General features: G+C 39.5%; 1 protein-coding gene and 1 long non-coding RNA gene across 3 annotated transcripts; one reads left to right on the forward strand and one right to left on the reverse strand.

Annotated features, from left to right (window-relative positions):
- The first annotated feature begins 387 nt into the window (after positions 1 to 387).
- Positions 388 to 23,895, forward strand: ankrd55 (ankyrin repeat domain 55). Of its 2 annotated transcripts, XM_037547013.1 has the most exons (12): positions 388 to 778; positions 2,607 to 2,726; positions 3,319 to 3,449; positions 4,995 to 5,104; positions 8,574 to 8,634; positions 11,124 to 11,252; positions 13,363 to 13,547; positions 17,490 to 17,657; positions 18,916 to 19,562; positions 19,653 to 19,745; positions 22,209 to 22,230; positions 23,211 to 23,330. In XM_037547013.1, coding segments are annotated over exons 1-11 (1,686 nt in total). In that variant the 5' UTR covers positions 388 to 738; the 3' UTR covers positions 22,211 to 22,230; positions 23,211 to 23,330. The 2 variants fall into 2 exon arrangements, with proteins under 2 accessions (XP_037402910.1, XP_017552783.1); XM_017697294.2 differs by lacking the exon at positions 22,209 to 22,230 and having other exon boundaries at positions 389 to 778; positions 23,211 to 23,895.
- LOC119265949 lies at positions 16,913 to 19,000 on the reverse strand. The gene is made up of 3 exons (XR_005131783.1): positions 18,890 to 19,000; positions 17,450 to 17,696; positions 16,913 to 17,046 (listed from the first exon to the last, which is right to left on the reverse strand). It is a non-coding gene; the product is annotated as an uncharacterized LOC119265949 (long non-coding RNA).
- Positions 23,896 to 27,925: the final 4,030 nt, after the last annotated feature.

Here is a 27,925-nt window from a genome sequence, read left to right on the forward strand (position 1 = left end):
AGACATTCTCCATCAGTCTGAAAAACCCTTTCATGATGCAAAGAACCCTTTAATCATGCAAATGGTTTTTGAGGGCTCATGTTTCTCTATAGAACCATTTTTAAAAAATAAAGAACTCCTGATGAACCATCTTTTTAAGTATGTATATTTAATGTAATTCTAAGCCAGATAACATTTGCAGTGCCCCCTATTGACGCTGGCACACTCTGGTATTTTGTTATATCTGGCTTTAGAGAGGCTGAGGAGCGCGTGTGGTGTATTCAACAGACTCCGTGGAGAACATATTAATAGATCCTGCGTTAACTGGTGTCCTCGGTGCACGCGCACAACGAAAACAAGCCCTGCGCCCGTGCTGGCTGCCACCAGGCTGCGTTGATGCCGCGGCGCATGCGCAGTGTGCGCATCTCCATCCCCATTCACAGACACATCGCTCACAGCCAGAGCGGCGCCTTCACCCCAGCATCCAGCGGGAGAAAGGGATGCGTAGCGTTTTCCCTGAAGGCACGAGTATACTCGCTTCTGTCCCTTTCTCCCCCCCCTCAATCTCTCTCTCTCTCTCTCTCTCTCTCTCTCTCTCTCTCTCTCTCTCTCTCTCTCAATCTCTATCTCTTCAGCCAGCGTCTATGGGTTCCACCAGAGCCAGAAGAGGAGCACCCCCATACACGATGTCTTAGTCTATAGTGGGTCTAGTGTCTGCAGGGGTTGCTGATTTGTTCCCCCTGCTCCTCTGCTCCAGTCATGGAGTTCACCTCTTCATCTGTGTTTGACCAGCACAAAGGTAAGAATGGAAGGGGGGCAGGGGGGGGCATGGCTGTCGCTGTTGCCATGGTGATACCCAGCTCTGGGCACTAGTTAATGCTTTTTCGGCGTGATGGTGTTGCCTTTTTTACTAGAGAACAACTTGTGTGTAGGAAGCAGCCCCCAGGATATGGTGCTGACTGTCATCAGTCATTGGGCTAGGTGGTCTTCAGAAACACCTGAAGCTCTGACTGGCTCTGGTGTCATGCCTGGAGAGGAGATGCTGGGGGTGTCTCAGGATACTAGCAGTGACATGGGAAGGATGCTTAAAGAGGTGGATGGTGGGTCCATATGCATAGTTGGTCTATATGTATGCTAGATCAGTGATGAGCATACTCTGCCTCCTGCTTCAGTGATTTAGTAATGATTTGACTGAGAGGGATGCCAACCTCATATATATATATATATATATATATATATATATATATATATATATATATATATATATATATAAAGGATACAGACAACTTCTGATGGCCTTTGGCATCTGTATGGTGAGATTGATCCAAAAGAAAGCCCAGGCTATATACAAAACTATGCCGTATTCTCTGTATAATGTTTGTAAGCATATTGTGGACAATATTCAGCATCCTTGTACAGTCACACAGTGCACTATAGTAGACAGCATACAAATGCTAAAGGAGAGACCTAATGCCGCTAATGCACAACAAAATGTAAATGCTGTCACATTGATTGGCAAACCTGGGTAATAGTAGTGTACGAAATTGTTTACTTGAACCACAAATCATATATAATGGTGTTCTAGAGTTCCTGATTTTCCACTTTTCAAAGTTTCTGCATAATGAAAAGGTTAATATGCAAACAAAGTTATTCAGAATGGTTTGATGTGAAATGCATTATTCTAGAGAAACCAGATGTCTGAATCATTAAATGTCTCTACAAGCTACCTGGGGGGCTCCTGAGCAGGTAGTTGTTACATGAAATGATTACGAATGTGCTGCCTGATGGCTGACATATTGATTTCTAATAGTTTTAAGATGATTTTGGACTAAAATGATTTTTTTTACAATCTATATATGCCAGAGAGGTACATTAATATTACATATACAGTATCTCACAAAAATGAGTACACCCCTCACATTTCTGCAAATATTTGATTATATATTTTCATGGGACAACACTATAGAAATGAAACGTGGATATAATTTAGTCAGTGTACAGCTTGTATAGCAGTATATATTTACTGTCCTCTGAAAATAACTCAACACACAGCCATAAGTGTCTAAATAGCTGGCAACACAAGTGAGTACACCTCACATGGAACATGTCCAAGTTGTGCCCAATTGTGTTGTTGTCCCTCCCTGGTGTAATAACTCGTTGGAGTTACAAGGTTCCAGGTGTGAATGGGGAGCAGAGCTGTTAAATTTGGTGTTTTGGGTATAATTCGTCAATACTCGCCACTGGATATTCAACATGACACCTCATGGCAAAGAAGATGTGAGAAATAGAATTGTTGCTCTCCACAAAGATGGCCTAGGTTATAACAAGATAGCTAACACCCTGAAACTGAGCTATAGGGCGGTGGCCAAGGTCATACAGCAGTTTACCAGGACAGGTTTGACTTGGAACAGTCCTCTTCAGGGTCAACCAAAGAAGTTGAGTCCGTGTGTTCAGCGTCATATCCAGAGGTTGGCTTCAAAAAATAGACGCATGAGTGCTGCCAGCATTGCTGCAGAGGTTGAAGAAGTGAGAGGTCAGCCTGTCAGTGCTCAGACCATATGCCGCGTAATGCATCAACTCGGTTTAATGATAGTTCTGATAGATTTTTCTCCATCTGTCATTGTCAGATTGTGCTGAGGAGGTCGACTTGAATGTGGTGTTCCAAGCAGCAGCCACAGGAGATGTCAACACTCTGACAGCCACAATACGTGAGGACCCATCCATCCTGGAGTGCTGCGATAGTGAAGGCATGTATAGTGTCCCACTGCTACAGCTATTTTTCCCAGCACTTTATTTCATTGACTTTAAATTGCTTTAATACGTATTATATAATTGTTTTTAATGACACCCAGGGCTGACTGTATTTTAAATCAGACAGATCAGTCAGATTCAAACCAGTCACTTTGAGGTTCACCATATAGATATATAGTTATAGACCAATCTGTTGTCACAGTTTATCAAACCTAGATTCTGACCACAAGACTGCTGGTGACCAGATATTATTTTGTTGACGGATGTTTCTCAATGCAACAAGAATACTGACATTGTAGTGGCATGGGAGCGTGTGTGGTGCTGGTACAAGTGTATCAGACATAGCATGGGGGTTTAACACACATCAGTGTCACTGCTAGGTTGGGAGTGGTTTACCACCCAAAAACACTAAACAAAAGTGTACTGTGTAGTCTTGGTGTAAGTTGGAAGCAAGATAATAAGTGTTGTAACAGCAGCAACATGATGCCTATAGCTAAATGATGACTGTGGATGGAGATACTGTGGATGCTGATTTGGTCTGTATGTTGAGATGAAGCCTTAACTTGTTGTTTATGTCTCTATTTTTAGGCTCCACACCACTGATGCACGCTGTCTCTGGGAGGCAGGTGGACACAGTGAAGCTGCTGCTGAAGATGGGAGCATCCATCAACACTCAGGACGCCTGCGGCCGGACCTCTCTCTCCCTCGCCACGTACCTGGTACTCACCATAGTGGAGTAGGGCTGAAAGAAATTCAGAATAGATTTTGAGCAATTTTATAAAGTTCATAAATACACACAAACCGGCCACTTCATTAATTACATCTCCTTGTATTCCTTTGTCCATTTTATATATATGCATTGTGGCGGATGGCAGCTCCGTCACAAGGTCCACTTACTATGTAGGTGCACTTTGTTCTGTAGTTACAGACTGTAGTCCATCTGTTTCTCTGCATACTTTGTTAGCCCCTTTTTACCCTTACTGGTCAGAAACCCACTGGACCAGGACAGAGTAGGTGCTGTTTGGGTAGTGGACCATTCTCAGCAGTGCAGTCACATTGACATGTTGGTGGTGTGTTAATGTGTGTTGCGCTGGTATGTGTGGATCAGACACAGCAATCCTGCGGGAGTTTTTAAACACTGTGTCCACTCACTGTCCACTCTTTTAGACGCACCTACCTTGTTGGTCCACCTTGTAGAAGTCAGAGACGATAGCTCTGCTGCACTGTTTCTGTTTTGTGTTGGTCATCTTTTAGTTTTTCATCAGTGGTTACAGGACACTGCCCACAGGACTGTTGGCTGGATATTTTTGGTTGCTGGACTATTCTCAGTCCAGCAGTGACACTGAGGTGTTTAAAAACTCCAGCAGCACTGCTGTGTCTGATCCACTTGCACCAGCATTAATTAAGAGACCCTTATTAGTCCCACAATGGGGAAATTTCAACTCCGCATTTAACCCATCCTTGAAGTGAAACACCACATACACACTAGTGAGCACATACACACTAGTGAGCACACACACACTAGGCAGTGCGCAGATTGGGCGGTGGGCAGCCCAATCCGCAGCGCCCAGGGAGCAGTTGGGGGTTAAGTGTCTTGCTCAAGGATACCTCAGTCATGTGCTGTTGGCTCTGGTGATCGAACCGGCGGCCTTCCGGTCATGAGGCTGGATCCCTAACCTCCAGCCCACAACTGCCCCATGATAGCATGGCACACACTAACATGCCACACAGAAAAAGAAAGACATATAATAGTAATTTACTTTATTAACCTCAAAGAGATAACACACTGGTTCAAAACAAAATCTTACAAACTTAGTTGCTGCACAGTTTAATGATGTGTATATTTTCCTGTTAAATAAAAAAGGAGCAACTGCATTTTACAGGTGGAGGATATATCAAAACAATTCTACAATGAATTGGACTGAACTGGGAGTTTTATGTGCCCAGCCAACACCCTGTCAGCAACACAACTGAATCAAATTATATTAATAAATACATATGAGCTAATTACAAATGACGTCAATGAATAAAAGAAGCAAGACAATAATAGATCATTTTCTTTTGAAAGTACAAATTCTTCACCGTCAACTGACTGAATGGAGCTAGTTCCTATGCATTTCTAGGCCACAGTATGTTACACAGCTGTTATCATAGCCACACAAAACTTTTCAAATAAAATGATGTCTATTCCTGTACATGCAGAGTGATTTTCCAGCAAGCTTCAGTAGGTTTTATGATATGACTTTGTTTGCTATCTTTTAAAGGGCTGGCTGGAAGGATGTGTTTGCTTACTGCGAAACGGAGCCAAACAGAACATCCCTGATAAGAACGGGCGCTTGCCTCTTCATGCTGCTACCGCTGAGGTTGACCTCAGGTATGAAAATAACAATTTTTACCATTATTTGTCCAGTAATCCATGATCAGATGTTCCAGTCACATGACTGTTCTCGCTTCTTATGAAGACAAGTTTTTCACAAGTTCTCAGAAAGACAATCTAAATAGAAAGCAGTGGACTTGTGACCTGTCCAGGGTGTTTCCTGCCTTCCGCTCAATGACTGCTGGAATAGGCGTACCACAATGTCCCAGAAGGATAATGTGTGTGTATGTGTGTGCTTGTGGGGGGAAAGTTTAGCCTGTGTGTGGGAGACAGTAATCTGGCCACTATGAATAAAGCGATAAGCCCTGAGAGGCAGCGTGTCCTTGTGAGTTTACCACAGTCAATATAATGCCTAAGACATATCTAGGGCACTTTTTTATAATATGATAAATTACATGTTCAACAAATAGCCTTGTTCAAATCAAATCAAGCTTTATTGGTCACATCTGTAGCCACACACAGTGCAACATGTAGTAAAATGCTTATATCACTGTCCGTTGCCATGAAAAACACCATTGAAAAATATGAGATAATGACACAAAAGTGCAGAAGAATATAAAATATAAAAATAATAGATATAATAAAATGTAAGGATATTTGCAGTGTAAAGTGCAGATGTGTGCATGTGTCCAAATGAGCAGGTGGTAGTAGAACTGAAAGGGGTTCATAAATGTTATAAAGTGAAGTGTTTCCTTGATTGTAACAGAGAGAAGGGTCCATTGTTGGGATAGCTGGGGTCTTTCACTATCTTACTGGTTTTGGTCCAACACCACTTGCTGTAAATGGACTGCAGGTCAAGGGGCTCCTTTTGGATGATGTGCTGATCACACTGTTCTTGGAGAGCCCAACCTATTCTACTTGGTGCTACTCCAAGTCAGGCTGTGATGCTTCTCATATGTTGTTTCTCGATATTGCAGGTGTAAAAGCTCTTTAACATTGTGGAGGACAGTTTAAAGTTAAATTTATATTAATAGCAATCACAATTAATAATTCTTTGCTCAAGTAATATGAATTGTTTGCATAAAACCATGGTTCCCAAGAAACATTACAAAGATTTTTCCAAGAAGCGTCATAATATAGAATTCAGTTGATGCATGTGTTCATACGCTATATGGACAAAAGTACTAGTAAACTGAAATATTACACCTATTGGAGCTTTTATGACATTCCACTATAAATCCACACATAAAGGCATTAATATGGGGATACCCCCCCTTGCAGCTATAACAGCTTCCACTCTTCTGGGAAGCTTTCTACAAGTTTTTGGAGTGTGTCAGAGGAAATGTTTGCCCATTCATCCAGAAGAGCATTTGTGAGGTCAGACACTGAAGTTGGATGAGAGGGCCTGACTCAATCTCCGTTCTAGTTCATCTAGTTCATCAAAAGGTGTTTGATGGGGTTGAGGTCAGGGCTCTGTGACCCTGCTTTGTGTGGGGCTGTCATGCTGGAGCAAAAAATGGCCTTCCCTAAACTGTTCCCACAAAGTTGGAAACATACAACTGTTCAAAATGTCTTATGCTGAAGCATTAAGATTTCCATTTACTGGAACTAAGGGGTCCAGGTCAACCCCTGGAAAACAACCCCATATCTCCACGGAATACGTTTCCACTGCTCCAGAGTGCAGTGACGACGTGCTTTAAGGTCGCTGAGTGCTTCAGTACGAAACATTCTGCTGCCAGGGTTTGTCTATCGGTTTGTCTATTGTTTGTCTACCGCATGACCATGTGCTTAATTTTATTCATCTGTTAGCAATGAGTGTGGCAAAAACACCTGAATTCAATAATTAAGAGAGGTGTCCTAATTCAGTGGGTGTCCATATAGTGTACTCACAGTCATATGGAAAAGTTTTGGCACCCCTGGTCAAGTGAATATAAGTTAAAACATTCTTTACAGAGAACACACCTGTGCACATTTTAATTCACAATTACTGCTTATTTACTGAAATTAACATGTGAAAAAAAGCATAAAATATGACATTTCATGGCACATTTTTATTTTAAGTTAAATAAATTCAGCAAATAAATATAAATTGTGCCGTAACAATTTCAAAAAATTGCGTTGCTAAGTTTTTCTTAAGGGTGTTAAAAACATATGCCTGTGTAACATTTATTATGTTATTTACAGTTATGACTTACAGTGTGACTTAGCCAATCATATATTAGAATTGGAACTATCCATTTTACAACTGACAATTTTTTCATAGAAACAAAAGTTCTGGAAATAGGATGCCTCCTGGACGCCTCCCTTGGGAGGAGTCCCCGGGGAAGACCCAGGACACGCTGGCGTGACTATATCGCCCAGCTGGCCTGGGAGCGCCTCGGAATCCCTCCCAGGGAGCTAGTGGAAGTGGCTGGGGAAAGGGAGGTCTGGGCTTCATTGCTCAGGATGCTGCCCCTGCGACCCGAACCCCGGAGAAGCGGAAGATGATGGATGGATGGATGGATGGATGTTCAAATTCACATTCAAATATCCCTCAAATCTTGTTTACCATCTTATTCAACCCAGTTGGCCTATTACAAGCATAATGGTGCTTGATCATCAAGTTTGTGATCATTAAAGACGAATAAAGGAACTGGTTTGAATCAATTTAAAGGAACTTACATGTTTTCTCTGATTAATTTAGTAACTAAAGCCACTAAAAGGAACAGAAAGTAGTCTGTAGTACACACACTGCTGGGTCAGCATGCTAGGCCAGTGTAGTAATGAATGCTGACTGGCAAGTTCACTTCCTCTGATAATAAAGCCACACTCATTAGGGCCCGGGTGCTGTCCCTATAGCAACCACAGACCTTTGCTCTGGACGGCAGGGCAGTGACACTTTTTCTCACAGATTGCAGGAGAGCAAAAAAAACAGCCTTGACTCCAATCTGCATCACTGCTTTTTGCATCTTCCTGTAAGAGTAACAACAGAAACGCTTCAGTGGGGCTTCCTGTTTCTCTCCATCCATCTGGCAAGCAGTTTCCTCTTCACTGGCAATGATGATAATGAGGACACCAGTCTCTAGACACGTACAGTGAACATAAGTGTTTTTCAATTAGCATTCTCAAGTTGGGAACGCTGTGAAAGAACATTGCTAATTAGACTTACTCTAATGGCTGTTTTGATATGAGCAGACCAGAGTTAACATTGAAGGCTGTTGAACACAGAACAAGACTGTATCCTGCCAGACGATTATATATGTTCTACACCATTTTAAAGATGCCAAAAGGGTACTTTGGATAGAAGAACCACTTTTGGTTCCCTGAAGAAACTTCTAACGGATGATGGTTCATTTTGTAAATGAAATGTAAAGAACCTTTTTAAAGTTTATAGAAGCTCCAAATAATAAGGTTCTAAGACTTTCCCAGACATGAACAATCAAGTGAGTAACCAGTTAGAAATCTTTATTTTTAAGATAGTATGGTAACTTTATGTACTCATCATAATGATATATAATGACATACTGCATGTTGTTTTCATTCATAGACTCATGGCTGTGTTATTGCAGCAGTCAACACTGTGTGAAATAAACCATCAGGATAATGAGGTAAGACAGACTTATTAATTGTCACTTCACTCAAAGTATGGCATCTAAATATCTGCTGGAGAAACAGAAATACCTTCTTATATATTTTTAGACAGATACAGTCATTTGATTTCCTTTAGCATTCACAAGACTACACATTAAAGAAGCTAACCATGTGATTCATGCTCATGGTGGAGCTGTATTTGCTCTCCCTTTAAAGCCCCAGCCCTGACTCACTCTCGGCTATCATGTCATGACATTTAAATGTCATTGAAAAACTGGCAGGTTCATGGAGGGACTGTAATTTTAACATTTAGCAGCCTGTATTTTATGGATTGCAAAGGAAAACAATTCACTGAAGCAGAGCAGATTATACAGCTAGTAGGAGTGTAAATTCATTATTTGATTCAATACCATACAGTAGTGTCTTGATTCACTAAATTTTTCAATACTGTAAAATAAAGAAGTAACTGAAAATGCCGTACTTTATCAATAAACTTTCCGTTTTCAGTTTATTAGAGTGTTTAACATTATAAAAGCACAATATGTAAAACAAAAGCTGTGTTTTATACTGTCCTAATCTAAAGCTGTAGCCAGAAGCTGGTATATTAGCCCCAAGCTAACACACTAGCAACAGGCAAACATGATACTCACGATACAATAATGTGACAGAATACGCTGTGAAACAACTCAATACAATGCATTGTATTGTTACATATCTATAAATCACAAGGCTTTGCTGTTCTCAATATGGTCATTGTGCAGGGGTCCTAGCCACATAATATAAAGCAACACATGCTTCCACTGAAATCTGATGTTCATACAGTTTGCTAGTTAGGTAGCTATACTGCTGCCCCTTATATGGTTTACTAGACCAAGACACCAGTAGCTAGAACATGCTACCTAGCAAGATAAGTTCACTAAAATCAAGAACAACTCTACACAAATAACGTATGCATGTTAACAGTTTCAATTTAAAGTATAAAGCTTAGCTAACTAGTTACACAGCTTTATCTCTCTGTTAAAAGGAACGACTTCAGGAGATTAGAGAGTCTCACTGATTGTATTAAAGCAATTAAGGATTGGCTGAGCTGTAATTTCCTCAAATTAAATGACGGGAAAACAGAAGTATTGGTTCTGGGTTCTCAAAAGGTTGCTGATAACCTAAAGAAGGAACTTGGGTAATTGGCTTCACAGATGAACCCTTATCCCAGAAACCTGAGTCATCTTTGACTCAGATCTTAATTTCTCAATGCATATAACAAAGCTGGCCTGTTATTTTCAATTGAGAAATATTGCCAAAATCAAGAAAATGCTCTACTTCCAGGACACAGAGAAGATCATTCATGCTTTTGTATCATCACGACTTGATTATTGCAATGCACTATTTACATGTCTTAGTCAAGGGGCAATGGCACGGCTGCAGCTGGTTCAGAATGCAGCTGCCCGGGTACTTACCGGGACTAAAAGAAGGGAGCATATTACCCCTGTACTGGCATCTCTGCATTGGTTGCCTGTTGTTTTTAGAATCCAGTTCAAAATTTTGGTTTTAACATACCAGGCGGTGCACGGTGATGTGCCAAAATATATTTCAGAATTATTATCACCGTATCCTAGTACCAGATCACTAAGGTCATCTAGTCAGGGGCTCTTAGTGGTCCCTAGGACAAAACGGAACGAAAGGGAGATTGTGCTTTTTCTGTGTATGCCCCCAAGTTGTGGAATGCTCTGCCTTTGGATGTTAGACTAGCTGAATCAAAGGACATTTTTAAAGGAAGACTCAAAACGCATCTCTATTCATTAGCTTTTGGTCACAGGTGATGCTTTTGTTATTTATTGGATAGTGCTGCATTGTTTTTATGGTTTTATGTCAGTTTGATGTTGTTTATGAATGTAGCTGTACTGTTTTTATAGTTATATGTATCTGTTTTGTTTTATCATTCTATTTTTAGTACTTGTTGTTTGTGAAGCACTTTGTAGCTGTGCTTAGAAAAGTGCTATATAAATAAATGTTTACTTACTTACTTACTTAGCTAACTAGTTAGCTGATTCACACACACACACACACACACACACACACACACACACACACACACACACCCCTCCCACACACACACACACAAAGTTTTATCTTAAATACACCTACGCCTACTTGCTATTTACAGTAAAGGAAATGCAATGGGGAAGTCAAGCATGTGACAACAGTAACAACAGCTAAGAAATGATATGACCAACTGTAGGGATGTTTGAAATTGTATTACATTTCATTGAAAAGTCAAATTATGACATTGAAAGTGGATTATGTGTCTTCCTGATGCTGGTTTTAAAACTGTTGTACGTACAAATGCTCTTTTTCTGTTATTAGGCTTGTGCTTTTGTCTTATACATTGTAATTAAAGCTAATATCTGTAATGCTTCAGAACATAATCTGAAATCTGCCATAAATACAAAAAAACAAAACAACAACAATGCAGTGCTATTAAGATGCATTACTGGTTTTGTCTTGGCAGGGAATGACCGCTCTTCACTGGGCGTCCTTCCATAATCGTCCAGAGCATGTGCAGGCCCTGCTGCAGAAAGGAGCTGACCCCACGCTGGTGGATAAAGACTTTAAGACTGCACTTCACTGGGCTGTGCAGGTAGGACAGCCTGTAATCTTTTACTGTAAGACAGTTGACTGAATTTAGAGGAAATCAAATTGGAAATGCAGTCACTACAGTGGAAAAACCTGCAATACAGTGCACACATGATATTACTTTTCTATAGTGACATGCAGCCAAAACAGAAAGAGAAACCTCTATGACATTGTTATCACACTGCTTGACATCTTTACTGAAGAAACAACTTCATTTGTGTAGAACTGAATACATGCGCCTGGAAACGTAATTCACCCAGTTGTATTGCTTTGTGTGGTACTATAAGCGAAGTCAAATTTAGACGTTTTTTGCACGTCATTTACATGCACGTATGTGTATGCATGTGCATAGTGTTCAATGAGGCATATATGTTTTTATTAACAATTTGTACTGTAAAAAGCAACATAGCTGTGCAGTGATTACATTTCAAGGTGGCTTGTGCTCAAATCTGATATAAATTCAGCACTTCATCTTTTTAAATGTAAATTTAAAATGTTTTTTACTAAAAACGTGAAAACAACATAATATACGTTTTTTCCAGAAATGGATTTAAATATTGGGATGTTTTATGTTATTATTAAAATGTGTGTCTGTGTGGGTATAGGGGGGTGTGTGTGTGGGGGGGGGGGTGTGTGGATGTGTAGGAGTGTGGGGGTGTGTGTGTGTGTGTGTGTGTGGTGTGTGTGTGAGGTAGCCCACTGAGGCCTTAATCTATGCATTTGTGCTGCACACTCAGCTTGTGCAGCTCTCCCACAGGCCATCATCACTAAGTGAACACATGTGACTCTCTGCTCTCAGTCACTTAGCTGAGATTTCAGAGTGAGCTGTGGTTCTTCTACATTGCAGTTGTACCTCAAATAATGATGAAGCCTACTAGACTCAAAGACGAGCCAAGTTTGAAATGAAGACCACAAGGCCACATTTAACCACAAGCATCGTTAACTTGTGAGTCGTTGTAGAACTCATTGAGAGTAAACTAGGCAAAGTTGTTCAGGAGGAGAGGAGGTTTAGGTTTATTTCAAGATGTCTTCATACAGAGAAAACCGGCCAACATTCTAGTTCACTCTAACACAGAGAACAGGAACAAACAACTATCAACAATATCGTCAGCATTTTAAGTGCAAAGTATTACTCAGAACTATTAGTTTGATTGGTCTTTTAACCCTAAGAAGTCGATAGATATTGTCTTAGTTGTGCTATATCATTCAAATAAAATTATAATATTACATATCGTTGCTGTTGGAACAAAACATCTCATCCCTAATATGAGATCCTAATAATCCTAACTTTACAATCTGCACTTTCAGTAAGTGGGAAATAATTAATGTAAAATGCCTTTGAACAGTGATAACGAAGCAATGTTTTACATAAGCATAAGGTAAACTGTCATTGGATCAGTCAGTTTCAGTAAAAAAAATCACTTACACCCAAGCTCATAGCCTTGGACTGCATTGTCATTGTTAGCAAAGCAACATAATCATAAAATCATAAAACATTATCTCAGTCACAGCAGCCTACCTGAAGAACAATCATCAACCAGAAGAAGAGAACAGCCTCACATAAACACAAAAGCCAAAGAGATATATGATCAGGTTTAGAATTAGAATAGAAGCATGTGTAATAAGATAACAGCTGTCCTATTGTGCATGCATTTATATACAGTTGAATGAAAAGGTTGGGGAAAAAATGGCATATTCTGTGGATTTTCTAAGTGAAACTAAGAACATATTTGATAAAAATAAAAAACTATATAACACGTGCCATTACTTTTGCACAGGCCACATTTTTTCCCAATATGTTAAATTCAGCAAAGAAGCATTAATTGTACATTAAAATGTGCAGAGATGTGTTCTCTGTAGAGGGTGTGTGCTTATTTGCTTACTTTTGCTTAAAATATATTATAATACTCAATAAAGTAATAAATCTTATCTGTCATAATAAAACGTTAGGGATATTTTCAAAAGCTGTGTATTGTTGTTTTGTCTATATTCCACTTCTGTGTGAATAGTTCTTCCTGTCAGATTTGTGTTTTAGAAATAATTAATAACAAAATAATCAAATTATTCAGATTTAAGAAACTAAAAAGGCCTTTTTCTCTTCACTCATTTGTCAGAGCGGTAGTCGATTTATGTGCTCACTGATTCTTGACCATCACCTCGGCTCCTCCGTCATCAACTACGATGACGAAAATGGAAAAACCTGTGTTCACATCGCCGCGGCTGCAGGCTACAGCGACATCATCTATGAGCTCGCGCGCGTCCCTGAGACCAATCTGCAGGCCCTGGATGTGGATGAGCGGTAAGCAAGTGCGCCATCATACAGCTGTTACCATGTCACATCTTATCTCTCATATCAGTCTCATGTGCTCAGGATGTCCATCTGCTTATCACCTCTGTTACTCTGCTCATCTGCATCTTAAGTCTCTAATGGCAAACGAGACCACACTGTCACCGTCCAAAGGAAAGCAAGTATCTACAAAGTGATAACTTTACAGGAGAGGGCAAAATATTCTATATTTTCAGTGTGAGTGAATGCAAAGAGATTTAATGTGAAATAGTTTTGGAGCATCTCTATTGGTCCAGTCTTCATGAAACTTTTACACAATCTAAAGGACAGCTGCTGAACTGAAATCATACAGAAAACAAAAATCTGAAAAAAAAGAAGATACACTATATTGCCAAAAGTATTCGCTCGTCTGCCTTCACACACATATCAACTTGAGTGACATCCCATTCTTAATCCATAGGGTTTAATATGATGTCGGCCCACCCTTTGCAGCTATAACAGCTTCAACTCTTCTGGGAAGGCTTTCCAAAAGGGTTAGGAGTGTATTTATGGGAATGTTTGACCATTCTTCCAGAAACACATTTGCAAGTTCAGACACTGATGTTGGACGAGAAGGCGTGGCTCACAGTTTCTGCTCTAATTCATACCAAAGGTGTTCTGTCAGGTTGAGGTCAGGACTCTGGGCAGGCCAGTCAAATTCTTCTATACCAAACTCATAGATCCAGGTCTTTATGGACCTTGACTTTTTGCACTGGTGCGCAGTCATGTTGGAAGAGGAAGGGGCCATCCCTGAACTGCTACCACAAAATTGGGAGCATGAAATTGTCCAAAATCTCTTGGCCCTTTCACTGGAACTAAGGGGTCGAGCTCAACTCCTGAAGAACAACTCCACACATTTGCATTTACTGCATTTAGCAGACGCTCTTATCCAGAGTGACTTACAAGAAGTGCTTTGTCTATCTAGAGAAAGTATCTTTGCTAGTTACCAATAGGTTAGAGAAAAAGACAGTCCTGAGCTCAGATACTGCTAGAAACAAAAAGTCACTGTTGATACCCAGAGAAAAGGAAGGGTTGAACACAGAACTCAGTGCAATACAATACAATACAATACAATACAATACAATAAACAACAATACACAGTGCAATACAATGAAGTATAATATACAAGTACAGCACAATATATTGCAATCAATGCTTAATTCGATTCTCATTTAAGTACTGTGTAAAGAGATGTGTCTTCAGTCTGTGTTTGAAGACAGCAAGAGACTCTACTGTACAGACAGCCAGTGGGAGTTCATTCTACCACTTGGGTGCCAGTACGGAGAACATTCTCGACGCTTGTTTTCCACACGCCTTGAAGGATGGCGGGTCAAGCCGAGCTGTACTCGAAGCTTGAAGGGCTCGTGGTACAGTTCAAGATTTTACCATATGATATTGGCTCTTTAATGTAGCAGCTGAAATATTATTTGCTTTCTTGACTTTCCTACAACAACTTAATAGTAAACTTGTTTAATGAGAGCACTGTCATGGTCCTGAACTGAGAAGGAAGCAGTTAGTGTGCTACCCAAAACTATAGTTTCAGTTTGAAGTGCAAGAAGTTCCCTTTACATTGTATGAATATGCTGTGATAAATGGTCCAATAGAAATGCTCCAAAAATCTTGTTATATTGCTGTATTATAAAGCTGAGAATGTTTTTTTCTTCTCCTTCTTATCATTTTGACCATTTTCTTATAATGTTATGTTTTGTTACAATGGCAGTACACACTGCACTATGCAAAAAACAGAGACCCTTCATTTATTTAATTTCCAGTCAAAATAGGCATTAAACACAAGTTATTCATTTTTGAGGAGATGGGTGTAATGTTGCATAACGAAGAGGAAAGGAGTTTCCAAAACTGGAGTTCAAAAAATTATTACGAGGTATAGAGAAATTGGGACTCCTAACAGCCATACAAGACGTGGTAGACCATCAAAACACTATCAAATTTGAGAGAGAGGAGAAAAGCAAGCTCCACTCTTACTTCAGATCTGAAAAAACCCACGAGTGTTTCTGTCCATCATTGAGCTGGTGTCAAGAAGCCCTTATTGAGAAAAACAAATTGGCAAATCAGACAAAAGAACAATAGACTGACCACCCCAGAGTCCAGACCTCAACATCAGTGAATGCGTTTGGGGTTACTTCAGTGGTGAGAAGCAGAAAATGCTTAACCAACTTCTAAGACTGAACTTTGGAGGTGTGGAAAAATATCTCTGTAGATTTCTTTGAAAAACTGAAAGTGAGACCGAAAAGAATGGTAAGTGGTAAAGGTAAAGGTAAAGGGTGAACACAGTAAATACTGAACATTTTATATTATATTCTGATTTTGGAGATAGTAACTAATGGCCATTTTGAATGGGAACTGAGTAAATGAAAGGGGGTCTCTGATATATACTGCACTGTATATATTGCAAAAATATATATAAAATGGTGTCCTGGCAAGGGAAATAGTCTTAAATCTTAATCTTTCTCTTTCTCTCTCTCTCTCTCTCTCTCCATACATATATATATATATATATATATATATATATATATATATATATATATATATATATATATATATAGTATCTCACAAAAATGAGTACACCCCTCACATTTGTGCAAATATTTTATTATATCTTTTCATAGGGCAACTCTATAGAAATGAAACTTGGATATAATTTAGTCAGTGTACAGCTTGTATATCAGTATAGATGTACTGTCCTCTGAAAATATGAAAATAACTCAACACAGCCATTAATGTCTAAATAGCTGGCAACACAAGTGAATACATCTCACTGTGAACATGTCCAGGTTGTGCCCAGTTGTATTTTTGTCCCTTCCTGGTGTCATATGACTCGTTGGAGTTACAAGGTGCCAGGTATGAATGAAGAGCAGGGCTGTTAAATTAGCTGTTTTAGGTACAATTCTGTCATACTGGGCACTGGATATTCATCATGGCACCTCATGGCAAAGAACTCTCTGAGGATGTGAGAAATAAAATTGTTGCTCTCCACAAAGATGGCCTTGGCTATAAGAAGATTGTTTTCCAGGACAGGTTTGACTTGGAACAGTCCTCTTCAGGTTCAACCAAAGAAGTTGAGTCTGTGTGTTCAGCATCATATCCAGAGGTTGGCTTCAAAAAATAGACGCATAAGTGCTGCCAGCATTGTTGCAGAGGTTGAAGAAGTGGAAGGTCAGCCTGTCAGTGCTCAGACCACACGCTGCACAATGCATCAACTCGGTCTGCATGGCCATCATCCTAGAAGGAAGCCTCTTCTGAAGCTGATGCACAAGAAAGCCCGCAAACAGTTTGCTGAAGACAAGCAGTCCAAGAATATGGAATACTGGAACCATGTCCTGTGGTCTGACGAGACTAAGATGAACTTGTTTGGCTCAGATGGTGTCCAGCATTTGTGGTGGCGCCCTGCCCTGGTGAGGAGTACCAAGACACCTGTGTCAAGCACGGTGGTGGTAGTGCCGGCACTGGGGAGCTGCGGTTCGATGAGGGAAACATGAATTCCAACATATACTGTGACGTTCTGAAGCAGAGCATGATCCCCTCCCTTTGGAAACTGCACTGCATGGCAGTTTTCCACCTCGATAATGACCCCAAACACATCTCCAAGATGACAAAGTTACTCAAAACAGTGAGACAGTGATATAATCAGGAAATTGAGGAAAATAGTCTTATAAGTTTACAACAATCTATAGAAATATATTTACTAGATTTATGATAATTTGACCAGTCAACACAGCATTTTACAGTGTAAACAGTTTTGGATTTAACATATGAAGTTCAAGAAAACTTTTGAAAGCTTAGTGCTCCTATAGTTTTGACAAGTAATTTGTACCATGATCATTGACACATACTCTGTGCCCTCACAGAGCCCTTACCTGTAGTTCAACACATCTCCTTCTGTGATCTCTGTGTTAGGACCCCTCTGCACTGGGCAGCTGCAGCAGGAAAGGACGACTGTGTGCAGGCTTTGCTTCAGCTGGGTGTGGAGCCCGGCCCCAGAGACATCAATGAGAACACTCCTCTGACGTATGCCATGTACTGCGGCCACACCGCCAGCATCAAGCTCCTCTCGGCCGAAAACAGGTTGGGGTCTGGATCTATGTCATGCCCTTTAGGTGGACTCTAAGTGAAAAGTGTCTCTCAGTTGGAATATACACTGAATACACAATTACGTGTGTAATTAGCTGCACACACAGTGAAGATGCCACAGTCCAGTTTGATATTAGCCATACTGAGCAGTTGTTTTATGCAGCTAAACTAATGGGATATGTTATTATGACAGGATACTAAGTAGTGGGATTAATCGTAATTACTAGGCTGTTTGAAATCAGAAACATTACTGTTCAGAAGTTTGGAATTGCCGTTTTCAATAATATGAAACAATTGGAATCCAGTGCTGTGCAAAAGAGGATCTTCATTTATTTCATTTCCAGTCAAATGGCCATTATGTACCACAAAACATAACATCACTAATTAGTATTTTAGTATTTAGTGTGTGCACCATTAACCTATATTGCAGCATCCATTCTTTTTAGTAGACTTGCTTTCAGTTTTTCAAAGAAATCTGCAAGGATATTTTTTCACACCTCCAAAGTTCATCCTTAGACGTCGGTTGCATTTTCTACTTGTCAGCAATTAAGGAATCCCAAGTACATTCAATGATTCTGAGATCTGGACTCTGTGGTTTTCAGTTCAGCTTCTTTGTTTGATTTGCAAATTTTCTGTTTCTTGTTCTCAGTAAGAGCTTGACAGCTGCATATCCTTTCAGGATATGCTGAGTTGACTTCTCACAGTGCAAGGATGGACAGAAACTCTACAGAAACTCTAGTTTTTGCTTTTTCACTCATTTTTCTTAGATTTTTCCTTTATTATGTAATTGAATTATCTTATATCGAATATAATAACTGAAGGGTGCTCTGTGAATTTTGCATAGTACAGTATAAAAGTACTTTGCATTATATAGAATTACAAATATGTATGTAAAGAAAAACATAAACACATCTCAGACAAGTCTGAAATGATGAACAGAGCTGTTGATGATTTTATGCTATATAGATCTCCTTGCTGTTAAAACATTTAAATATTAAAATGTGACATCTAAAAACACATTTTGATGTTTAGTTTATAATATTTAAAGCTGCATTGTATAAGTTAGTACTTCTGAACAGTAATGAACAGAAATGTGGTTTGTTTGAGTAATGTAGAGATGTGAAGGTGTGTAATGTTTATAATATTTTATATAATAATACAGAATGAACAATCCAAATTCAATCAAAATCACTCATAAAAAATGGAGGCAAGAATACATTTCTTACCAAGGATTGTGATCTTACTCGTGCAGGTCCGAGTCAATCCAACAGCTGCACTCTCAAAACACAGATCCATCTATGAGAAAGGAGGGCAAATTCCGTGTGCTGAACCACATCTTCTCTTGTAAAAAGAAGAAAGAGCTGCATGTGGCACGGCAGAGGGAGCTGAGCCGGGAACGCCACCTGCAAGAGGAGACCTCTGAAGTGGACGACATCATCACCATGTTTGACTGCATCGTGGACCTGCCAGGCAAGGAGGACAGTAGAAAGCACCTCAACGAGGCCAAAAAGCTCCATCTGCTCGAGGACCCTCCAGCCAAGGACTGCAAGACCCTGCCACCCATACGCACGCAGAGCCTTCCACCCATCACGCTGGGAAACTCTCTGTTAGCCAACTCACATACTGTGGCACACAGAACTGTCTCAGGGCAGATGGTCAGTCACCTGGCCCACAGATCGCAGAAAAGCAAGAGTGAGCATGACCTGTTCGACAGCAGAACAAAGGGTCAGAAAGTTTCTGGTCCTGCCTGGAAAACTGAATCAAGCCAGTTGTTAAACCAGAAGGCTTGGATCTCACCTCCATCCGAAAGGTTGTTGGATAAACTGTTGCATGAAACGACAAGTCCGATAGATGTTCTTTGCTCCAACCACACACCCTATATACAAAGGAATGACCAAGGTCAGTCACAAAAACAGCTTCTACTTAGTGAACTGTATTTGACTGTAAGCATGATGTTCATTTTGGTTTTTTTTTTCTGTTTTTCAATAGCTGTGAATGCTCACCTTGTACCACTGAGGACACGAGAATCAGCCCTGACACGCAACAGTCTGGCTCCTATTCGTGACCACTGCACTCACAGATGTAAGTGGTTTCTGTTCAATTTAAGCCATAGTACATTAAATGAAAATCTGGTGTTCAGGCTTTAACTGTGACTTATTCTTGAAGGCTTAAGAAAAGTGCCTAAGAATCTTCATAAAATATTTCAGTCTTATTTGGCATATGAAAAGAATCAAAAGTTCCAACAAAATAATCGGTTGTTTCATCTCAGTTTTTCAAAAATACAACAGGCTCCTCTAATAACACTCAAATTTAAACTTTAATTATTTGAAGTTTTTAATAAAGGACTTAAAACTGCAAAAAATGTTACATGCATATCTTACAAGATCCAAAAGCCTTTTTTAAGCTTTAAGTTTTTAAGCTGTATAGTATTGAACTATACTTAAATGTATACCACTGTTTGCTTGGTGCTAACATGACATTGCATATCCTGGTAACACTTTACATTAAGGGTACACGATCTGCCAGTGATTAAGTCATTTACTAATGAATAACTAATCAGAAAGTAATGAGTTATTAATCAGGAACAAATGAATTTCATATATAAACAACCACAAAACTAAATTACTAATGCATGTACTCATGAATGAAGGTAATAAAGGCTTTATTCAGTGCCTGAATTTAACAGGAATTCATGCGTTAATTAATGTTGATGTCAGATCCCCCTCAGACACAGTACTCTGGAATATTATCAAAGTCAATTGTGTTTTTTGCAGCTCCATCCTCTCATCATCTTGTCCTTCTTCTTCATCATGCTGTGTAAGCAGCCCTTGTATTTGCCTGTTTCTGTCCGCCAGGTCTTGAGTTTATTGTTTTTGATTTCTTATGTTACCTCGTCTATTTCTACCCACCTAGTGACTGTATAATAAAATTAGAAGCTTACACTGACATTGTTTTGCAACTAGTCATTATTTGTGACAGTTGCCATAGTTTTAATAAATCTTTCATGTTAATAATATGGCATGTTATAACTCTTATATTGATACACAGTGCCTCATGAGGGAATGGTTTATACTACAGTTACCACTGAACTCAGAAATTAGTTCATTTTTGACAGGGAATGTGCAGTGCCTTTCTCCTGGGGGTCATAAAAATCCTTAATTGTATGCATATTTTTGTGCTTTTCCACATCTAGTACACCTGATTGAACTCAACTGCTAATTCACAAGCTCCTTTTATGCTTGTTCAGGTGTGTCAGAGTTAGAAAAATACAACATTATGCAGTGTCAAATCTCAATTCACTATAAAGAAAGCAGTCATTACTAATAACTCATGATGAATTCACGATGTTTGTGCCCCCTAAAGTGATGAACCAGCCATACTGTTTAAAAGGTAACAAAATAACAGGGCTTAATCATTTTACTTAGCAGTCATTCTTTTGCCCTCTCAAGAACAGTAATGAAAGATAAGTACAATATAGCTCACATAAAAACATTGACGAAATTCACTTGAATAAAAAAGTTTTATTATCATCTTATGACTTCTATACAATGCAGAGAATGAATGTGTCGCTGTAGTACACGGGAAAGGAATATTCATATTGCAGCGAGAATATCTCAAATAAACAGAAGATCGAGTCTGTGAAACTCACAGAGTACAAAAGAATGAACTGAGTACAAAAGAAAAGGGAGAATATCGCGTTGGGTTAGCGCTCGGCCAAGCTCAGCTAGCGCGCCCTCTCGCTGTCTCGGCTCAGTCTGTTTACTACTAGGCCCTGTGAAGCGCTGCCACTCCACACACAGCCCTTTAGAATAAGAGTCCCTGTCAAAGGCGGAATAACAAATGAACCAAGCAGCATAAAATCAACATGTGATTTTAACCAGACAGAACAGACAAATTACTACTACAATCACACGACGCTCATGAGAAACACAAACACCTTACTCTTAAAATCAAAAAAGTTTACTGCAGATAAGTAAGCACCAAACCAAATATCTAAGCTACTTTTACAACAAATTCATAAATAACAGCATCTGCTAATCCGTTCTGTTTCACCACAGATAACAGCTGTATGTTTTACACGTTAGTCTAAAAAGAGGTGAGGCATGAAAATACATACCAGCACTCACAACACTCAGACAACAATACCAGGTGTAAATATTATATCTACGATATAAATTATATATATAATACAGTATGCATATGCATAGCTCAAACCTTAAAAAGTAAGAAAAATGTGAAATATTGCAAAAATGCGAAAAAGAGAAATACTATTTTTTTATTATTATTTCAATTATTTTCATTCGCTTCTCTTAAACGTTTTAGGAGATATTCACTCAAGACTCTATGGCCGCTTGACATATAGCATTTATCACTATTACTGCCATTTACTGGCGAAGAAATATAGCTGAAATTTACAGCTACGGAAACAGCTGGAGTGTTTCAAACTGCTGTGTTTCCATTACTAAAACATTAAGATATAGCAATTTTTTAAAAAGATTAACATGTGTAACACGTTTTCATTTTTCTGAATGTGGTATTTTTCAGAATAACTGTGGAGTTTGTTAAGGTAATTCACAGTTTCAATTAAATCAAATGCCTATTTTCAGTAAATGAACTAGTTTAGTTTATTAAACATACAGCAGTTTGTGTTTATGTTGTACCAGTATGACATTGCAGTGTGACATATGTGATCATAAATTGCATGAAGAATGAAACTAACAGAGCTTCTAGCAGTTCACCAATGTGTTTGCTTAATTAACACTTGAATTCCTAATAAACTCAGGCCTTTATTACCTTCATCTTCATTCAGTAGTGCATGCGTTAGTCATTTAGTCTTGTGATTGTTCATATATGACTTATTCATTTGCTCCTGATTAATGAATCATTATTTTCTGAGTAGTCATTCATTAGTAAATACCTTCATTACTGACAGATCATGTATCAAGTGTTACTCATATCCCAAAGAGACTAAATCCCACAGCTAGTTTAAATTAGCATTATCATAACAATGGTAAAAAGATAAAGATAAAAAGCATACTTACAAAGTGAACATTTTACATTAAATTAAAATGGTAATGGTATGATTTGAGGTACAATTATAACGTTGCTATAATAAGGTGTTTGATAGAGTATAATCCGCCTATAAACTAAACAGTTTTTTCAGAATTCACATGCTGTTTAAAGTATCATATTGGCTAAAATGTGTATATTATTGAAGAAATTTTAGAAAAACTTTACAATATGGGCAAGACTCCTAACTTTTGCGTAGCTCTGTGAATTAAAATTGTACGTTGTTTTGGATAAAAGCGAATGTCAGATGTATAAATGTATATGTGAGATGTATATGTGTATATTTTTTCTGTACTGTAGATAGGAGCATTTTGTGGTGTCAGGTTTCACTATCAGTTTGGGTATTTGAAAAGAAAAAGTGGTATAATCTTACCACAGTTCCAGCAATCTCCAGCTATAGGTACATCAATGCTGTCTCGTTCCTTCAATCAGAACAGCACATTCTCTAAACAGTCAATTCTCTTCTTATCTTTCCAGTCTCTTTACCACCTGATCAAGTCTCTCAAGGAGTGAAGAAGTCTAAATCTCTGCCCCTCAGCTCTTTGGGACGCAGTCTAGCAGGACTTCCCCCTCCTTTAACCTCCAAAGTCCAGAGACCTAGCATTCCTTTGTGCTCCTTTCCTGCTCCTCTGACCACCGAACCCCTACGGAACATACAAGTTCTTCCTGCAATCCCTCCTCAAAGGAAACGTAGCCCCTCACCTCCGAAACTCCAGAAAACACCTCAGAGTAGCTCAGACAGCTCTACCTGATGGATCTCCAGTTTACTAGTGACATCAATGAAGGAGGTGACCTCTGTTCAGCCACAATGTAACTGACTCCTCTCTGTACACTTGAATTGATAATATTCTTCAGGTATGATTGTTTGGAGCAAAAGCTGCATGTGTCCAGGAGTTGTCAGTCCATTTCTTCACAAGAAGACAAGGAGACGATTGACACTCCATTTCAAAACATAGCTAAGATGTTTGATAAAGTTTATGAACCTATCAGCCTATTTTTCCATGCATTTTTACAGAGTAATTGATTTTTTGTCTATGGCATGCACTGTCTACTCTCTGGTTTTCTGGTTTACCCTGTAACCTTAACTCTTAAACATATGGTTTAAGTGTCTGACATGAATGTTTTCAATTATTAATAAATGGAGTATCTTTTTATAAATATATTTTTGTGTTTTATTTTGTAGATTTTTGTATTTTACTCTTTCTTAATTTACTGGCCTTAATTTTTTAGTACTAGTCAACAACAAATCTGATACCATAACGAATTATCTACCTGATTAGTAGTCGGTAGCATAAATGAATGCAATGTACCTTAACAGTCATTAAAATCGAGCTGATTTTTAAAAAAGTACATTAGCTAGCTATGCTACATTAGTCACCTCAGATCGAGTAGGTTTTGTTACACGACAATTTGGTCTCTCTACAGCCTATTTTACAAAGACAGTTTTAAAAAATCAACATTTATACTTAACAGTTCTATTAAGTCAAACAGAGCGTATTAATTTGCCATATATAAATTGTGGTAGGAAATGTTGACTTTTTCTCCTCTGTTTTGCTAGCCTATATGTCTCCGCCCATGTTGGGGAAGCATTTGTGGTTGTGTGTGAAACTGCACTGTGTATTCCTGGCACATTTGCCAAGGCTGAATGTCTAAAGTGTCTGAGCAGACCCTCCTATACTGGCAGGTTGAGTCGTTTGTTCATTAGCGTGACAGTGTAAACTAGGCTTATATCACATGTTATCAGCTGGTATTGAATTCTGGTATTGGTGAATTTTTATGAGTAAATGAGCACAGTATTCAAAGGATCCCTGATAATCAATACAGTGTGCTAGATTTCTTACTGATATTTAGCTGGCTAAGTGTTAAATAACTTTTCATACATTGATGTGGACAACCTTAAAGAGAATAGCACTACACATTAAACCAGGCATGTCCAAGCTTATCCTCAAAGGGTTGCTGTGGCTGCAGGCTTTTTTCTCCACAGGAGCTGGAGCACACCTGGTTCTACCAGAGAAGATACATGAAGCCGAGAACCGTTGTAACAAAAGGTTTCCAGGAATGCATTTGTGGTTTTGGTGAGCGGGAGAAAGAACTCATTCTCTCTTTAAGCAGTCAAAAGAGACTTGAGCCCCCATTCACAGCAGGGAAATTCTGCCCATTTCACCAAACTTTAGCAATTGTACTATAAGATTACAGCAAAGTTGTGGTTATTTTTGTAATTGTTAGGTGATTATTTTGAGCCTAAACAGGCTTTAGGGACCTTTGTTCCACTACTGCTGGAAGAGTTCACTCTGAAAATGAGTACCACTAAATTCACGTATTTTCTTTTAAAAATATGCCAATTTGCATAGTAATATTTTGAAACCTCTAAAAGTTATGTCCTTTGTAGCAAACATCATAAAAGGTATGATGAACAAGATACATAGTTATCGTTTGCTTTGTTACACTGACACCCAACCCAAATGAGCTCTTCATTTGGGCTGTTATGCCTGTCATATAAGTTAATATAATAAAGTATAATAAGTTAATATAATAAATACCAGAATGTATCTAAACTTAACATTTAGCATAAAAATAATTTAGCACGAAATAACTTTATTTAGTCCTTCTTTTATGTTCAACTGCAATAATGTTCCTGGTTCAAACTCGATGCATGTAGTTATATACAGGGTGATTCAAGAAGATTCATAAGATTTTAAAATGTTATATTTTTATAAACCGTGAGGTGCCTAGAAACCAATCACATACCAATTGAAAGAGGGGGTCATAGAGTTTCTGACTACCACCAGAAGATGACTCCCTTCAGCCTCTGAGGAGATGGTGACCTGTCACGACTCCCTTCAGCTCTGAACTCTCTTTGGAGTCAATCTCCAAGAATCTCCTGGGAGTTTATGTGATTCCAGCCTCACTCTCTCACTTCAATCAGCGCTCCAGTTCCCCAGAGTATTGATCAGATACACCCGTTCTTCTTTGATTAGTTTAGTTTGAAGCCTTGGCTTGTAGATAGTCTCATTGCAAGGTATTGCTTCTTTTCATAGAGCTACTGGGTGTTATTTCTGACTGTTTATTCCTGCTCTGACATGTTTTGCCTTGCTTTTTGACCTGCCTTTTGCCTGATCCCTTTTGGACTTTTTGCCTGGTTATGTTTGTTTTTGAGTTTGTCTTTTCTGGATTTGACCATTACCTATGACGTGACTACAACTGCGGATTCTGTTTGCACTAGTAAAGCCTCTCATTCATGCAAGCATCTGCGCCATTCTGTCGCATTACAGAATACCTCACCTGCCATGCAGATGGCAGATCCAGAGGCTTTACAGAAAGCTCTGAATGAGCAAGGACATCTGCTCAGCTGACATCAACTCATGCTGGCAGGGTTAACCCGTTCTCTGGAGTCATTAGCTCACCAACAGTCAGAACAACAAACCCAGCTAACACTCCTGGTTAACAGTGTGAAGGATGTCATTACCCAACACGAGCTATATGGCAATGGTGAAAACTCAAACTTTACCTTGAGCCCTTCAACAGCCCACCATTCTTCAAGTTGACTGAAGACATATCTCTTTTTACAGCACTTAAGTGCTCTGTTTAATTCTGTTTCTCATTCTCTGAGCTCAGGAGCAGCTTTTTCTTTTTTTTCTTTTTTTGCTATGTAACTAGCAAACATACTTTCTCTGAGTAGACAACAAAGCACTTCTTGTAAGTTGCTCTGGATCAGAGTGTCGGCTACATGAGGAATATGTAAATAAGATTAGGTACTACCTTTGTAAACCATGTTACAAAACTCCTACCATGGTTAGTGAACTCTCAGCAGCATACATGGGACTGAATGACAATATCATATAAAATATGTATATTTCTTGCTTTTCCCCTTGCAAAATGTAATACTTGTAGCTGTTAAGAAATGCAGTCACTAAGTAAATAGGGTATTAAAAGTCACTAAGTCTAGCAGCTAAGGCAGGGATGAGGCAGGGATACTGTAACGTGGAGCAATGTTGAGGCAGACGCATGTGCAGAGACAAGCAAGATTTATTATGGGCAAATCCGAAATCAGGGTCAAGACAGCCCAGGTTCAAATGGCCAACACGGAGAGCAGGAGGGACAGACATGACAAAATGAACACAGAACTCCAAACAGACCAGAAATAAACAAAGCACTTCAAACGGGAAAGGGTGCAGAGCCCTCTCTGGGTCCGGGATGAGCCTCAAGTGGAGGAGTTTAAGTATCTCGGGGTCTTGTTCACCAGTGATGGTACAAGGGAGCGGGAGATTGACAGGTGGATTGGTGCTGGGTCAGCAGTGATGCGGGCTCTTTACCGGTCTGTTGTGGTAAAGAAAGAGCTGAGCCATAAGGCAAGGCTCTCGATTTACTGGTCGATCTGCGTTCCCACCCTCACCTATGGTCATGAGCTTTGGGTAATGACCGAAAGAACGAGATCGCGAATACAAGCGGCCGAAATGAGTTTCCTCCGCAGGGTGTCTGGACTCTCCCTTAGAGATAGGGTGAGAAGTTCAGTCATCCGGGAGGGACTCAGAGTAGAGCCGCTGCTTCTCCACGTCGAGAGGAGCCAGTTGAAGTGGTTTGGGCATCTTGTTAGGATGCCTCCTGGACGCCTCCCTTTGGAGGTGTCACAGGCAAGTCCACCCGGGAGGAGACCCCGGGGAAGACCCAGGACACGCTGGCGTGACTATATCGCCCAGCTGGCCTGGGAGCTCCTTGGAATCTCCCCAGGGAGCTAGTGGAAGTGGCTGGGGAAAGGGAGGTCTGGGCTTCGCATTGAATTTCGCATTGATTATAAAATTCTATTACTGACTTATAAAGCTCTAAACGGGCTCGCCCCTCAGTACCTGAGTGAGCTCCTCTCCCACTATGAACCATCACGCCTACTTAGATCACAAGGTGCTGGCTTACTACTGGTACCTAGAATAAATAAAGCTACATCAGGGGGGAGAGCTTTCTCATACAAAGCCCCCCAGCTCTGGAATAATCTTCCTGCCAATGTTCAGGAATCAGACACAGCCCCAATCTTTAAGTCTAGGCTAAAAACTTATTTGTACAGTCAAGCATTTGGTGACTAGTCTTCCCTGTCAGGTCTAGACCTGCTGGAGTCTACACTGCTCTGTTTTACTGTAATCTGTGGTCAGCCACTCTTTACAGTACTAACTCTGTTTTTTCTTCTCCTTTCTCTGCCGAGC

This window comes from Pygocentrus nattereri, chromosome 18 (genome assembly GCF_015220715.1).
Source record: "Pygocentrus nattereri isolate fPygNat1 chromosome 18, fPygNat1.pri, whole genome shotgun sequence".
Classification (NCBI taxonomy): Eukaryota; Metazoa; Chordata; class Actinopteri; order Characiformes; family Serrasalmidae; genus Pygocentrus; species Pygocentrus nattereri.